At 37.7% G+C, this 13,662-nt stretch overlaps 1 protein-coding gene across 2 annotated transcripts in view; it reads right to left on the bottom strand.

Moving 5' to 3' along the window:
- Positions 1–4,218: 4,218 nt before the first annotated feature.
- LOC127579768 (protein kinase C alpha type) overlaps positions 4,219–13,662 on the bottom strand; it is a 320,846-nt gene continuing 311,402 nt past the window's right edge. For both annotated transcript variants that reach the window (XM_052032673.1, XM_052032672.1), the window contains one exon: positions 4,219–6,348. In XM_052032673.1, the coding sequence (XP_051888633.1) occupies positions 6,184–6,348 (165 nt within the window). In that variant the 3' untranslated portion in view covers positions 4,219–6,183. The remainder of the gene's footprint in view (positions 6,349–13,662) is intronic.

Here is a 13,662-nt window from a genome sequence, read left to right as displayed (position 1 = left end):
GAATTGCATCACTATCTTTGCATTTTTTAAAATGCCTTGAACAAGAGATGCAGTAAATCTATTGCAATAGCTTACACTACACAATTTTCTACAGTGTGAATAATTTCAGCTACTTAAACATCACCATAGAATTGGGCTTCTGGAATAGTGTGTTCTGAAGCAAGTGGAAAGCTCTCTGGAGGCATGGTAACAATCTTAGTTACAAAGATAAGTGCATCCTTATCAGTCTATTTCCCAAATAGATTTGTGCAATATTCTTGGTTTCTGAAGATGTAAGTGTTTAAAAATCTTAATAGCAGTGCTTTTTAGAACATTCATACTTTAGAGAAAACAGGTGGAGTTTTAAACAATAAGATGGATACTCACCAATGTAGTGTGTAAGGGGAAAAACGAGAACTTTTGCTACTGTATAAAGATGTCTACAATATATTGTATGAAATTTTATGTTAGAAAACCTTCTTAATAGAAAATCTCTTTAACATGCAGAATCTCTGCATTTTAAGAAGAATTAGATCAAAATGCAAACTTTTGAGCTTTCTGAATTTTCAAAAAAAATCCTTTCTCCCTCTTGTAATTTTCAGTTTTAAAAGGAACTGCTGCCTTTAGTTTGAACCATCCTGTTTGAGAGACTTATATGAAACACACAGCATTTTTCACTTTCCTGGTGGTAATGGCTCCATTGCAGTAATTCTGCGATTCTATGTACTCAACTACAGTTACATTGCTATTGGTGATGTTCATAAAACAGTGATGTGAAATCTGCCAAAACCAAAATACTGCAGATGCTAAATGTATCTGCTGACAAAAGCAATGCAGGCAAAATGCTGGAAATGCACTGTGGAGAAGGACAAGAGTTAACATGATGTTTCATCATAACTGAGAAAAGTTATAAATAAAACTAGTTTTATGTTGCAAACAAAGTGGGGAAGGTTAGAAAGAACATGGGGAAAGTTCTGGGATAGGATAGAAATCTCATATTTAAGAAATGTGACCCGACTATTAGAGAAAATGGTGAACTACCAACCTGTTAGCCTAATACCAGTTTAAGGAAAAGGCTAGAATACTTAATGAAGGATGTGATTACACAACACTTTGAAAAGAGTAATAAGATTGAGCAGAGTAAACCTGAATTTATTAAGGGAAAGTCATGTTTGACTTATCTGCTGGAGTTCTTTGAGGATGTGCTTAGCAGAGTAGATAAATGAGAACCTGTGGATGTGGTGTATTTGGAATTTCAGAAGGTTTTGGTAAGGTCCTCCATGGGAGGTTGATCAACAAACTTAGGGCACGTACTGAAGAGATTTGGAATTGGTTATTCTACAGAAAGCATAAAGTGGGAATAAACAGATCATTTTCAGCTTGGCAGGATATGATTAGTTGAGTATTGCAGGGATCATGGTTTGGGCTTTACTATTTGCAGTTCAAATCAATGATTTGGCTGGGAGGACCAAATAGCTTGTCGTCAAGTTTGCTGACAATACTAAACTAATAGGATTGTGAGAACAGAAAGAAGCAGCTTCAAGGGGATATGGACAGGATGAGTAAGTGGGTGAGAATATGACCGATGGATATAATGTGGAAAAATGTGTGGTCATCCACCTTGGTCCTCATAACAGAAAAGTAGGGTATTTTCTAAATAATGACAGATTGGGTAGTATGGATGTTCGAAGGCACAATTCCACTAGTTTAGTATTGTCAGCAAACTTGTAATATATGACATATGGTCCTCCCAGCAAGGTGCAACAATTAGGAAGTCAAATGAGAGTATTTGAAAACAAGAGCAAGGAAGTCTTCCTACATTTGTGTAGGACCTTTGTGAAACTGCATCTCAAATGTTGTGCACAATTTAGGTCTCCTTCCCAAAGAAGAAGGAATGTGTTTGCCATGGAGGGAATGCAATGAAGATTCACCAGATTGGTTCTAGGATTGGCAGGTTTGCCACATGAGGAGAGAACAACTAGATTGCAGCTCCTTCTCTAAAGTTTCGAAAAAATGAGAGATCTCATCAAAAGTTAGAAAATCCTTAAATGCTTGGTGGGCTGGATATAGGGAGGATGTTTGCCCTGGCTGAGAAGTCTAGGACCTCAGGCACAGATTCAGAATAAGTGATAGAGCATTTAGGACTGAGAAATGAGGGGATTTTTTTTTCACTGAGGGTGGTGAAGTTTGGAGTTCTCTAATCCAGAGCTCAGCCATTCAAAACAGTATTTGATAGATTTTTGGACATAAAGGGAATCAAGGGATGGAAGGGAGGTGGGGTTTGTGCTGTAAAAGGGTGATGATGAATGGAGGAGCAGGCTTGAAGGACTATATGGGTTATTTCTGCTCCTATTATATTCTTAAGACTAGATGAGATTGAATGCTACAGTGGAGTTAGTGCCACTGTCTGAAAGAAGATGTTAATGCCTAGTGAATAACAAAAGGCGTGTCTCGGAAGGAAAAATAGGAGGCACAAATTAAATCTGGAAGTACCAGAGGAGAGGAAAAAAAACAGGTCAAAATGTGAGTTGCAACTCAAACTATATCATGTTTAAACTTGGAAAAAATTAGGAGTGGTACTGTTGATCCTTTGCTTAAATTTGAAGATATTTGGAGTCCATTTATTCAATATTTTCACATGATGTAGATCCCCTTTCAATAACTTTCCAACTTGGAGGAATGGACTTGACGACATAATATTGCTCTGTTTCTACTGAGAAATTTTAGCCCAGTTTTTTTCCCCCTTTTTTTGTTTGTTTTTCTTTTGAAAAGTTTTTTTGTTTAATTTGTATTGTTTATCATTTTTTTAATTGATTTGGGTTTTTTTAAAATTTATATAATAAATCTTTTTCTTTCCTTTCTTTTATATTATATTCATTTACTAAGAGATCGTTGGATCTACAGATTTTTTTTATATTTTATTGTTCTTTATGATTATATATGCTATGATTGTTATCCTGATCTCTTTGTATTACATGTATAAATATTGATGCTATATATCAATCTGTATTAATTTGAAAACTAATAAAAAGATTGAAAAAGAAAAATGTGAGTTGCAAGGCTGGAATGGTTGATTATCTGAAATAGTTCAATTTTAGTGGTCATAATATATCTAGTCTTAAATTGAAGTGCTAGTTCTTGATTTTGCATTGAGGTTTTCTGGCGCAGTGTACGAAGCCAAAGCCAGAGGTCAGAGTGGGAGTGAGAAGTAATGCAATAGGCAACTGAAAGCTTGGGGTCACCATTGTGGACTGAATCAATAGTTTGCACTTTCAGCTGGCACTTCCTCTATCAATCTCTCCTGATCCTCCACCTTATCACAGACATTCCCTTCCCCTCTTTTGTCTGCAACTTGTTACTCATTTTACCTCTGACTTTTTCCAGCTCTGATAGGTTACCAAACTGAAACATTAACTCTGTTTCTCTCACCCGAGGAGCTGCCTGACCTGATATAAAATCTGCATCCATTTCTGTAAATAGGATCCAGCTATACTGACAGGAGAATTACAAGGCAGAAGCTGAACAGAAATAGTTCAGGGAATATAAACTGAAAAGACAGCTGTTATGAACATGTCTGGAGCCACTTGGTTGGATTATCACCTTGAAATTCAAATAATATTCTTCAAATGTAACCTAATTCAATTTAAAATAAAACAATCTGTGTAGTGGTTGGAATGATTGTATAAATATCTGTAAGTAGTCAATTGAGTGGCTCGGGCTTACTTGAACCGACGGGCAGCAAATATCCTAGCAACATGGTTTTTTACAGCAGTATAAACTGTAATAGACAATGTAGCCTAAATAAACTTCTGTACAGTGATATAAGGTTTCTTTCTTAAGGCATAATCCCAAAAGATATTTAAAGAGGCAGCCTCATTATCCTTTCAAAATTCAGCCATTACAAAGAACATTAAAAAAAATTGCTTGTATTTTCTATTCACTTCTGTTATTATATTGAATTAAAACAACCATAACATTTTAGGGAGATATAGGGATGGGTACTGTTGGTACTGTTTCTGATACACAAGGGAGCTGTAATTAATAGTACATGCTACCATTTTGCTTCAGAACTTTTCAGTGTGAGACTGAGTGACCCCCCCCCCCCCAACCACCCAGCCCCTGTCCATTCCCTCTGATGTCTTTATCACTCCAATCAATAACCATATCGATTGTTTTGCAGGGACTGCCTTTTGAAATAATCTTGAGATGTTAAATAAGGAATAGATATCAGACACCTGATCAACCTTGAACTTTATTTCCAATCTTAAACCATCACAAAAATGTCCATATTTTAGCATTTAACTTACATGCATGTTCCTTGCTTCCCTCCTACCTCTGATTCATTAAATATGTATTCAAGCTGGTTAAGCAAACTCAATAAAAATTTTGGTCCACAAGATTACTTTAAACTGAGAGATAGTGCTTAACTATATTAGGCATTTATATATTAACTATTTGCATCGTTCATCTAAAATCTTTGCTTGTAACATCAATTAGTGCTGGTTTTCAATATTACTGTTTCAACTAACAATAGGCTGGATGCATATGTACAGTGACTGTACCTTTAATAGTAACTTGACATAGTCAGCAATATGACTGACTTGTGAAGTGGGAGGAACAGCACAAAGAAATGTAACAAGGATATAATTTTAAAAACTTGGCATTTTCAATTGAAATTTATTTCTAAAAGGTGCAAATTTTCAACTTGGAAATGACAAACACTACTTAGACCAATAACCAAACATACGTGCTTTCAAAATTTAGGCCTCATTGCATGCAACACCTATTGACAGCATGCTAATTGTATTCTGACGTGCAATTTCCAAAGGCAGAATAGTGAATAACTAAATTACGATTTCCAAAATCAAGGCAAAAATATTCTTAACTGGCTCTCATTTCATAACTGAATTAAGATGCCCAGATGGACTTACTATCACTCTTTAAGAATTAGCATTTACTGTTTAAAATTAAGGAAAATGGCAAGTTTGAAAATAGTTGAGCCAGGTTTGTGAACCAAACAATGCTTCAATCATTATGGTTTTTTTAATATGTATTTACTTTTAAAAGTTGATCTACATCAGTAGTAGGAAACAACTTAAGAAAAAGACCTTCTGTGCCTTGGTGTGGTAGGCCCCTTGAAGCTCACGGAAGCCTGCAATCAGTACCTTAAAAGGGGACTTAAGCAAGAAATTTCCTGTCATTTTCCTGAATGGCATGCACAAGTGGTTGGATGTTACTTTTGTGACTCAGTTTAAATCATATATGTAGCGTATTTGACAAAAGTTGAAATCTTGACATGTTGTTATATGGTGTGCTCCCTTAACACATTGAATTATGATATAACAAAACATTGTCATACTAAAAGATTGTTTCTTGGAAATAACAATCATTCCATTCTATAAATCATAATGTAATATGAACTAGACAACTGAAGCACAGCATTATTTTTGTAGTTTCATATACAATTAGTAGAATGGTTATCTGTTCTGAATATTTGCTTTATGCACTAGAATAAGTTGTACCTTTAAAGAGGAATGTGTTAAACTGAATATTTCACTTGAGAAAATATGTTAACATCCTTTCAGTGGTTACTTTGGACAATAGATCTCTAGTGCTTGTTAAAATGCCAAAATAATTTGATCATTTTGTTTTACTCCTTTCAACTAATTCTGTCTTCAACAAAGCTTTATTGTTCATTTATCCAGATGGAAATAAGTTGTACATATTAGTGCAAATTGTAGAATGAGAATTTCTTAACATTTTTTGATTTACTTAAACATATTTCAACCATTACATTTCTGGAGAAACACATTTGTTTCCTATTTGTTTTTTATGAAAAGGCTATTGAACCAACCTAAAATTGGGAAGACAAAGGGAAAAAGAACTGGTCCCTTGGGGGCCAAATATATATATTGCAATTTGTACCTCAACATCTTTAAAAAAAATGCTAAAATTCAGCAGAGGAGAATGCCTTCCTAAAAATCTTGCTTTATTTATCAAGGCAGTTCACAATTATATTAGACAATTTAAAGTTGGACTTTAAAATTTTGTCAGTAAATCTTCATAAAGTTTATTAATGTTTTTTTCTAAAAGTTAAAAGTGCATGTTCCTTAACCTTTTCTGAACATTATTAATCTTGTAAAGTTAATGGTTGATTGATTATAGTCATTTTAAACAAAGGCTCGCTGCAATTGCTTGTCCTCTTCATATAACATTGGTTAAACTGGGATGAATGAACTCTTGGTTTACAAATGAGAATCCTTCAAACTCTGCCTGGTCAATATTAGCGATGACCAATTGGTCAGGTGGTGTCAACACTGGCTGGCCTCTTGTGAAAAACTTGTCAAAGTTTTCAGCACTTCTGCCACACTGTAGAGAGAGAAAAATATCAGGATGTCTGTTGAGAGAAGATAAGCAACTACTTATTTAAAGTTCAGTAACAGTAAACCTTTGTCTATTGTAAATGAATAACTGCAACTGTGTTAGGAAATAATGAATGACAAAAGTGATATTTTATGTGAACCATTGGTTGAAATCTAGATTTTCAGTACGAATATTAGTGTGGTCATTAGATGCTCTAATCATGCTCTTTTAAGCACTTCACAGCTGTGCAAACATTTAGAGGCTAACCAGAGAACAGGATAAACAAATAGTACAGTGAATCCAAATTACCTCAGCAATGATACTAGCCATGAGGCAGATTGTAGTGAATTATTGAAATTTGTTTTCAGAATACTCGATAAGTCTTTCTGTCTCCTCCCCACACCCCATCGGAGAGGTTTGCCCAGATAGTGCAATTATCAAATAAGCTGACAGGACTTTTTTGAGTCACGGTATTAAATCTGCTTGATAATTTGTTCCATACTTTCTGACTATTTAGACATACTGAATACATTGAACTGAACAAGTTAATGCAAATTGAAGAATATTTCTGAGGCAAATGTTACCTTTTAATTATCAAGAACCTGATTAGGGGCTTTTAGAATGGGACACTGAATTTTATACTACCTTTCACTTTAAAATTTTTGCTAATACATCTCCACTGTAGAGCTTACTATGACCAAAGACTTCCTGCCATAATGCTGACCAAGGCTTTCCAGTTAGAAGGTAATCTCTGACAAGCATGAGAGTTTCTCTCACCATGTACATGTATATATGCTCTCCTGAACAGTTCATTTCAACCCCAGGATGACTTGCCTGAAATGGTTTGTTTTTTTGGCCAAAATGGCAACATGTTCCAGATCAGAGTGCTATAGGGTAAGTATTATATAGAATCTATAAGACAGAGGCAGTCCATTCAACTAGACTGATCTATGCTGGCTTTTATACTACAGATGAGTATCTTCCTATTTTAATTACCCCTACCCTTCATATTTGCAGTGTGGTTTTCATTAAATCAGTAAACACTAACTATTTCAGCACAGTTAACAGTCTTACAGCTGTAAAGAAATGTCTCATACTCTGTTAATGACTCTGTGACTAGCAGTGTTCCGCAGGGATCTGTTCTGGGACCCCTGCTCTTTGTGATTTTTTATAAATGACTTGGATGAGGAAGTGGAGGGATGGGTTAGTAAGTTTGCAGATGACACAAAGGTTGTCGTAGGTTACAACGGAATGTAGACAGGATGCAGAGTTGGGCAGTGAAGTGGCAGATGGATTTCAATCCAGAAAAGTGTGAAGTGATACACTTTGTTAGAATGAACTTGAAGGTGGACTACAAGGTTACTGGCAGGATTCTTAGCAGTGTGGAGGAACAGAGGGATCATGGGGTCAAAGTCCACAGATCTCTCAAAGTTGCTGCGTGTTGGTAAGGCATATGGTGTGCTGGCCTTCATTAGTCGGGGGATTGAGTGCAAGAGTCACAAGATAATGTTGCAGCTCTATAAAACTCTGGTTAGACCACACTTAGCGTATTGTGTTCAGTTCTGGTCACCTCATTATAGGAAGGATGTGGAAGCTTTAGCGAGGGTGCAGAGGAGATTTACCAGGATGCTGCCTGGAATAGAGAACATGTCTTAAGAAAAAAGGTTGAGCAAGCTAGGGCTTTTCTCTTTGGAGTGAAGCAGGATGAGAGGTGACTTGATAGAGGTGTATAAGATAGAGTGGACAGCCAGCAGCCTTTCCCCAGGGTGGCAATGGCCAATACCAGAAGACATCAGTTTAAGGTCAGAGGAGGAAAGTTTAGGGGAGATGTCAGGGGTAGGTTTTTTTTTACAGGGTGGTGGGTGCCTGGAACACACTGCTGGGGATGGTGGTAGACGCTGATACAATAGGGAAATATAAAAGACTCTTAGATAGGCACATGGATATAAGAAAACATGGAGGGTTATGGGCTGGTAGGAGGAAAGGGTTAGATTGATCAAGGAGTAGGTGTTTATATAGGTCAGCACAACATCGAAGGGCCCGTACTGTGCTGTGCTGTCCTGTGTTCTATGACTGTCTTATATTTATGTCTCCTTGTTCTGGATGTACTCGCAGATGGAGAGAGCATCTTTGCATCTATTCTATCAAAATTTTACCATTATTTTTAAAAACTATCATGTTTCTTCTCAGTCTATGATGAATATTTGAGGTTTAACCTGTTTCCTCTGATAAATGAATAGGCCTACCAACCCTTGCAAAATATTGTGCTAATTAAACATCAATTAGACTTTCCCAGAACTTTGTCTGTCCAATCCACAACTCAGCCACAATTATTTTTGAAGTTCATCATGCAATTTAGGTGGATATTGACCTGGATTTTGCAGTTGCTTGACAGCAAATTTGTAATTGTTTGCTGTCATTACATTGTGAAACTGTCAACAATATTTGGTGTACACACATGTGCAGTTAAACGTGCAAGTCCAAAGCTGCTGTTAAGTTTCCCCAGTGTAATCTTTATAAATTGGTGACAGAAGTACTTTATTGTTTCTAAGTGCTTGGGATGTTCAGAGGTTGCAAGTCTTATGTTATCATCTATGGAAAGAGTCTTTCAAAAGTAGTGACGTGTCAAGCTGGTTGCTTTAATAATAATGTGGAGATAGCCTAAGGTGAACAATGACCTGTTGGGGTAGCCATCTGCTTTGTGCAGAAATACAAGAGGAAGGCATTTTAGTGCCCTATCTTTTAATCTGTTTGTAGTTCATTCAACACACTTCAATGAAAAAAGTACAGGGATTGAAAAGGAAATGACAGTACTGAAAGGATAAATTTGATCTGGTTTGCAGCTGGTTACATAGTTGAGGGAAGGAAATCACAACAGGCAGACACATCTTTTCCATTTAATTTGTCTTACCTGTGTTTTTTTAAAAAGTGAAAACTATATCAAAATGACCTGGGAGAATATATTGCAGATGGAAAAAAGATTTTGCTTTTCTGCTGCAGCACATGATAACTTTAGCTGCAGTAATAGATTCATCACTATCAAAGCCCTCACTGTGCAGCTGTAATGTCTTTTCAGTTTTTGTCCCAATTTAGTTTTTTACTGTTCAGTGAAATATGGTATGTCAAGAGAAAATTAGAATATTTTTCTACTGTTGGCAACCGCGATCCAAGATAAGGTAAAGAAGGATCTGTTTCTCAAATTTAGAAAACCCTATGGTCTGTGTGGTGAGTGAGACTGTTGAGTTTAGTGGTATGAACTCTTGATTGCTTGGAACTGCATCAGTTATTTAATTTATGAGAATATTTTACAAGAGAAAGAATATAGTCTGAGCTAGGTATGGATTTGAGACAAATGGACTTATTTTGGGAAATGCTTTGGGGGAAAAATGCTGCAGTGGGCTTTACTTACTGGTGACAGTTTTGCTTACATGATTACATCGAATGTCAAATCCTAACAGCATGCCATTCAGCTTAACATGTCAGTGATGGTGTCTTTGCTTCCTCTCAACTTACTTCAAACCATTCGACAAAAATGATTGTTTAAAGCTTTCTCCCATGCATTCAAAGATGCAAATTAGGAGGAGTAGGCCACTTGGTCCGTGAGACTGCTCTGCCAATCAATAAGATCATGATTGATCAGATTGTAATCTCAATTCCATAATTCCTCCCTACCCCCAGTAACTGGCCATTCCCTTGCTTAACAGGAATCTATCTAACTCAGCCTTAAAACTATTCCAAGACTGATTCCCCTGCCCATTGAGGAAGAGTTCCAAAGCCTCATGAGCTTCTGAGGAAAGGAAATTCACCTCACCTGCCTTAACTGGATAACCCCTTATTCTTAAACGGTGAACCCCAAGTTCTAGATACTCTCATGAGAGGAAATACCCTTTCTGTGCACACCCTGTCAAGACCTCTTGTGATCTTATCTCCCTTGTATTGGCTTGCTTTCCTTTGGCTGTACTGTGAGGAGACCCATTTGCTTGGAAATAATAATCTCATCATGCAAGGTGGATAAATGAGCCCTGAAAATGCTCCCCCCATGCCCCCGCCCCAACCTCTCTCCCTTCTTCAGAATTATTCCATGTGTCTGGAAGAAATGACGCTCTGTAGAACACATTAAGCCTGAAATTCTTGATCCAAACAATGCAGGATCAAATTTCTAGTTTTTTTTGTCTAGAAATTCAATTGTGTTGCCCTTTTTTATTTGAACATAATGAACTCAAAACTTCTCATTTCTTGTGTGAAATGCATTAATGTCGGGGTTGTTTTGCGTCATTCTGGAAATTTGTAAGGGCATTTCAGAACATGAATCACCCTTGTCACTTGAATCACTCGCAGAATGCCATCATTCCCTGTACTTTGCTCCACAAACATTCCGTGGAATGTGAACTGTATGTCTTGAGAACACCCAATGCTGGCTTTTCCCTGGTGAATTGCATTTTCCCCAATGCCACACTGGACAACAACTCTTGTCTCATTGCAACTTTGTCTGCATTATTACATAGAATTTCACATCACATTTATTTACCTTTTTAATTATGGCACCAGACCTCACCTCCCACATCTGGTGTTGCTGCTGATCTTATGATCACTTAAAGCCCAGGCTCCTACCCTGAAATCTCCCATCCCACAGTACCGGTTGTCCCCTTAGCCACACTGCTGGTCTGGTGCTCAGCACAACCCTCTTCCTCCCAACCCTGTGCAGGGCTGTGGCCTTATTTTTTTCCAGTGACTCCCAGGACCATAGGAAAGGTTTCAAAGTCTCTTTCCCACCTACACACCCTCCCTCTTCCCCTTCCCAAGACCTACAGTTACCGGCCATAACTTCCCTGAAACTTCTCTTAATCCAGATTATTGAACGGCACGTTTTTCTTCCCTGAAAGTTTGCTACACTTGCTCAGTTCATATCACCAAGCAGCACTAATGGGTGAAGATTTCTTTTTGGATGTTTTTTGAGGCCTAAATATTTGGAGGAGCACAGCACAAATCTTGAAATGCCAATGTAAAGGTAGAACTGATCAACAATATCTAAAGTCTCAAAGTTGTGGCTTAGCTTCTGTATTGAACAACCACGGACAATTTGAACAACACTGGGATCCAGCTTACTTCCATGCAGAGAGCTCAGAGGATAGTCACAAGTGCTTTGACAACAGTTCTTGGGTTGGGATGTTACAGTAAAATCAAATATCCATTTAATAAACTGTGTTTTTCAAATGTATCCTGTTGCTCGTCTGATTCCTGTACTTCATCTGCTGCAAGGATCAATGATGGTAGCATGTTACAAAGACTTTGTAGCCAAAAAAGTAAAAGTCAGGAAATCATACAACTAGCAAATTTTGTGCCAATTGGTCCAATACCAGTGGTCGGAAAACTTGCTCTGATTTCTATAGGGTAATTTATGTCTAAAGAAATTAGTTGAATTTATGGAGAAGTTAATAAGGAGTGCAATGAATTAGATATGGATGTGCAGAAGGCATTTGGCAATTTTCAATGTAGAAAGACAACAATTTGATTGGAGGAAGGATAGAGTTGTGATAATGGAAGGATGAGAGTAGCGGTGTATGTCATAGATTAATACTGGAGATTTATTATATTTCTGACTGAGTTTGTCAAAAATTTTAAGTTGGGTGGCACAGTACATAGTTTAGATGAAAGGAGAAGATTTGTACAAGTACATAGAATAAGCGAATAGGTAAAACTAGGTTTAGTGTAGGTCATGACATTTCATTTGAACTAGGACGATTAAGAAATCAAACTTTTTCAGTTGCAGAGAAGGGAAGGATGGGTAAAACAAAATTAAAGTCTGTGATAGAGTGAAGACCAAAAAAAAACCTATAATGACACAAAAAGTGATAGTGCTACTGAAACATTAACTCTGTTTTTCTCTGCCTGGAAGCTGCCTGACCTACTAAGTATTTCCAGCATTTTTCTTTTTCTTCATTCAAGCTGGACAGAGCTCTGTTTAGGTGTCATCTAAAGTTCTGAATGTATTTCAGGGCACCATTACGCAAAGGATAAATTAGCTCTGCAGCCAAGTGTAACCAGAAAGGTAGATGAGGGTAGGGTAGTGGATGTTTTCTATCTGGACTTTAGCAAGGCCTTCGGCAAGGTCCCATATAGTAAGCTGGTCTGGAAGTTTAGGTCCCATTGAATCCAGGGAGAGCTAGTTAGGTGGATTCAAAATTGGTTTGGAGTTAGGAAGCAGAAGGTGGTGGTTGAAGGTTGTTTCTTGGAAATGGAGGCCAGTCACTAGTGGTGCACGCAGGGGTCAGAATTGGGATCCTCGTTATTTATATAAATGATTTGGATGCGAATGCACATGGCTTGATCAGTAAGTTTGCAGATGACACAAAAGTAGGTGGTGGTGTTGATAGTGAAGAAGGTTATTGTAGATAACAGAGGGATCTTGATCAGTTAGGGAAGTCGGCTGAGGAGTGACAAATGGATTTCAATACAGATAAGTATGAGGTGATGCATTTTGGAAAGTCAAACCAGTGTAGGACTTGTACTACGAATGGTAGGGCACTAGGAGTGTAATGGAACAGAGGGACCAAGGAGTACAAGTGCATAGTTCATTGAAAGTAGTGTCACAGGCAGCTACAGTGGTGATAAAGGTGTTTGGCACACTGGCCTTCATCAGTCAGAGCACTGAGTGTGGGAGTTGGGACATTGTTGCACCTGTATAAGTAATTGGTGAGGCCACACTTGGAGCACTGTGTACAGTTTTGGTCACCCTGTTATAGGAAAGAGTGCAGAAAAGATTTATGAAGGTGTTGCCAGGACTAGAGGGGAGAGGTTGGCCAGGCTGGGTCTTTATTTCTTGGAGTGTAGAAGAATGAGGGGTGACCTTAGAGAAAGGTTTATAAAATCATGAGGGGCATAGGTAAGGTGGACAGTAGCAGTCTTTTCCCCAGGATAGATTTAGAGTGAGAGCAGAGAGATTTAAAAGAGACGTGAGGGGCAACATTTTCATTCAGAGGATGGTGAGTGTATGGAACAAGCTGCCAGAGGAAGCGGTTGAGGGAGGTACAATAGTAAAATTTAAGAAGCACTTGGATAGGTACATGCAGGGGCGGGGTTTAGAGGTATATGAGCCAAATGTAGGAAATTGGGACTAGATGGGTGGGCACAATGGTTGGCATGGACTCATTGGGCTAAAGGGCCTGTATCCATGCTGTATTGCTCTATGATGGGTTTCACAACATGTATTCACTGAGATGATGCCACAATTAAAATGGTTAAATTATGGGGACCAATCATATTTCCATGAGTACACGATACTAAAGGGTGATTTACAGAATTGAATCATAGAACAGTACA

The sequence above is a fragment of the Pristis pectinata genome, chromosome 18, assembly GCF_009764475.1.
Source record: "Pristis pectinata isolate sPriPec2 chromosome 18, sPriPec2.1.pri, whole genome shotgun sequence".
Taxonomy (NCBI): domain Eukaryota; kingdom Metazoa; phylum Chordata; class Chondrichthyes; order Rhinopristiformes; family Pristidae; genus Pristis; species Pristis pectinata.
The sequence above is the reverse complement of the archived record's forward strand: the minus strand, read 5'-3'. Positions and strand labels throughout refer to the sequence as shown.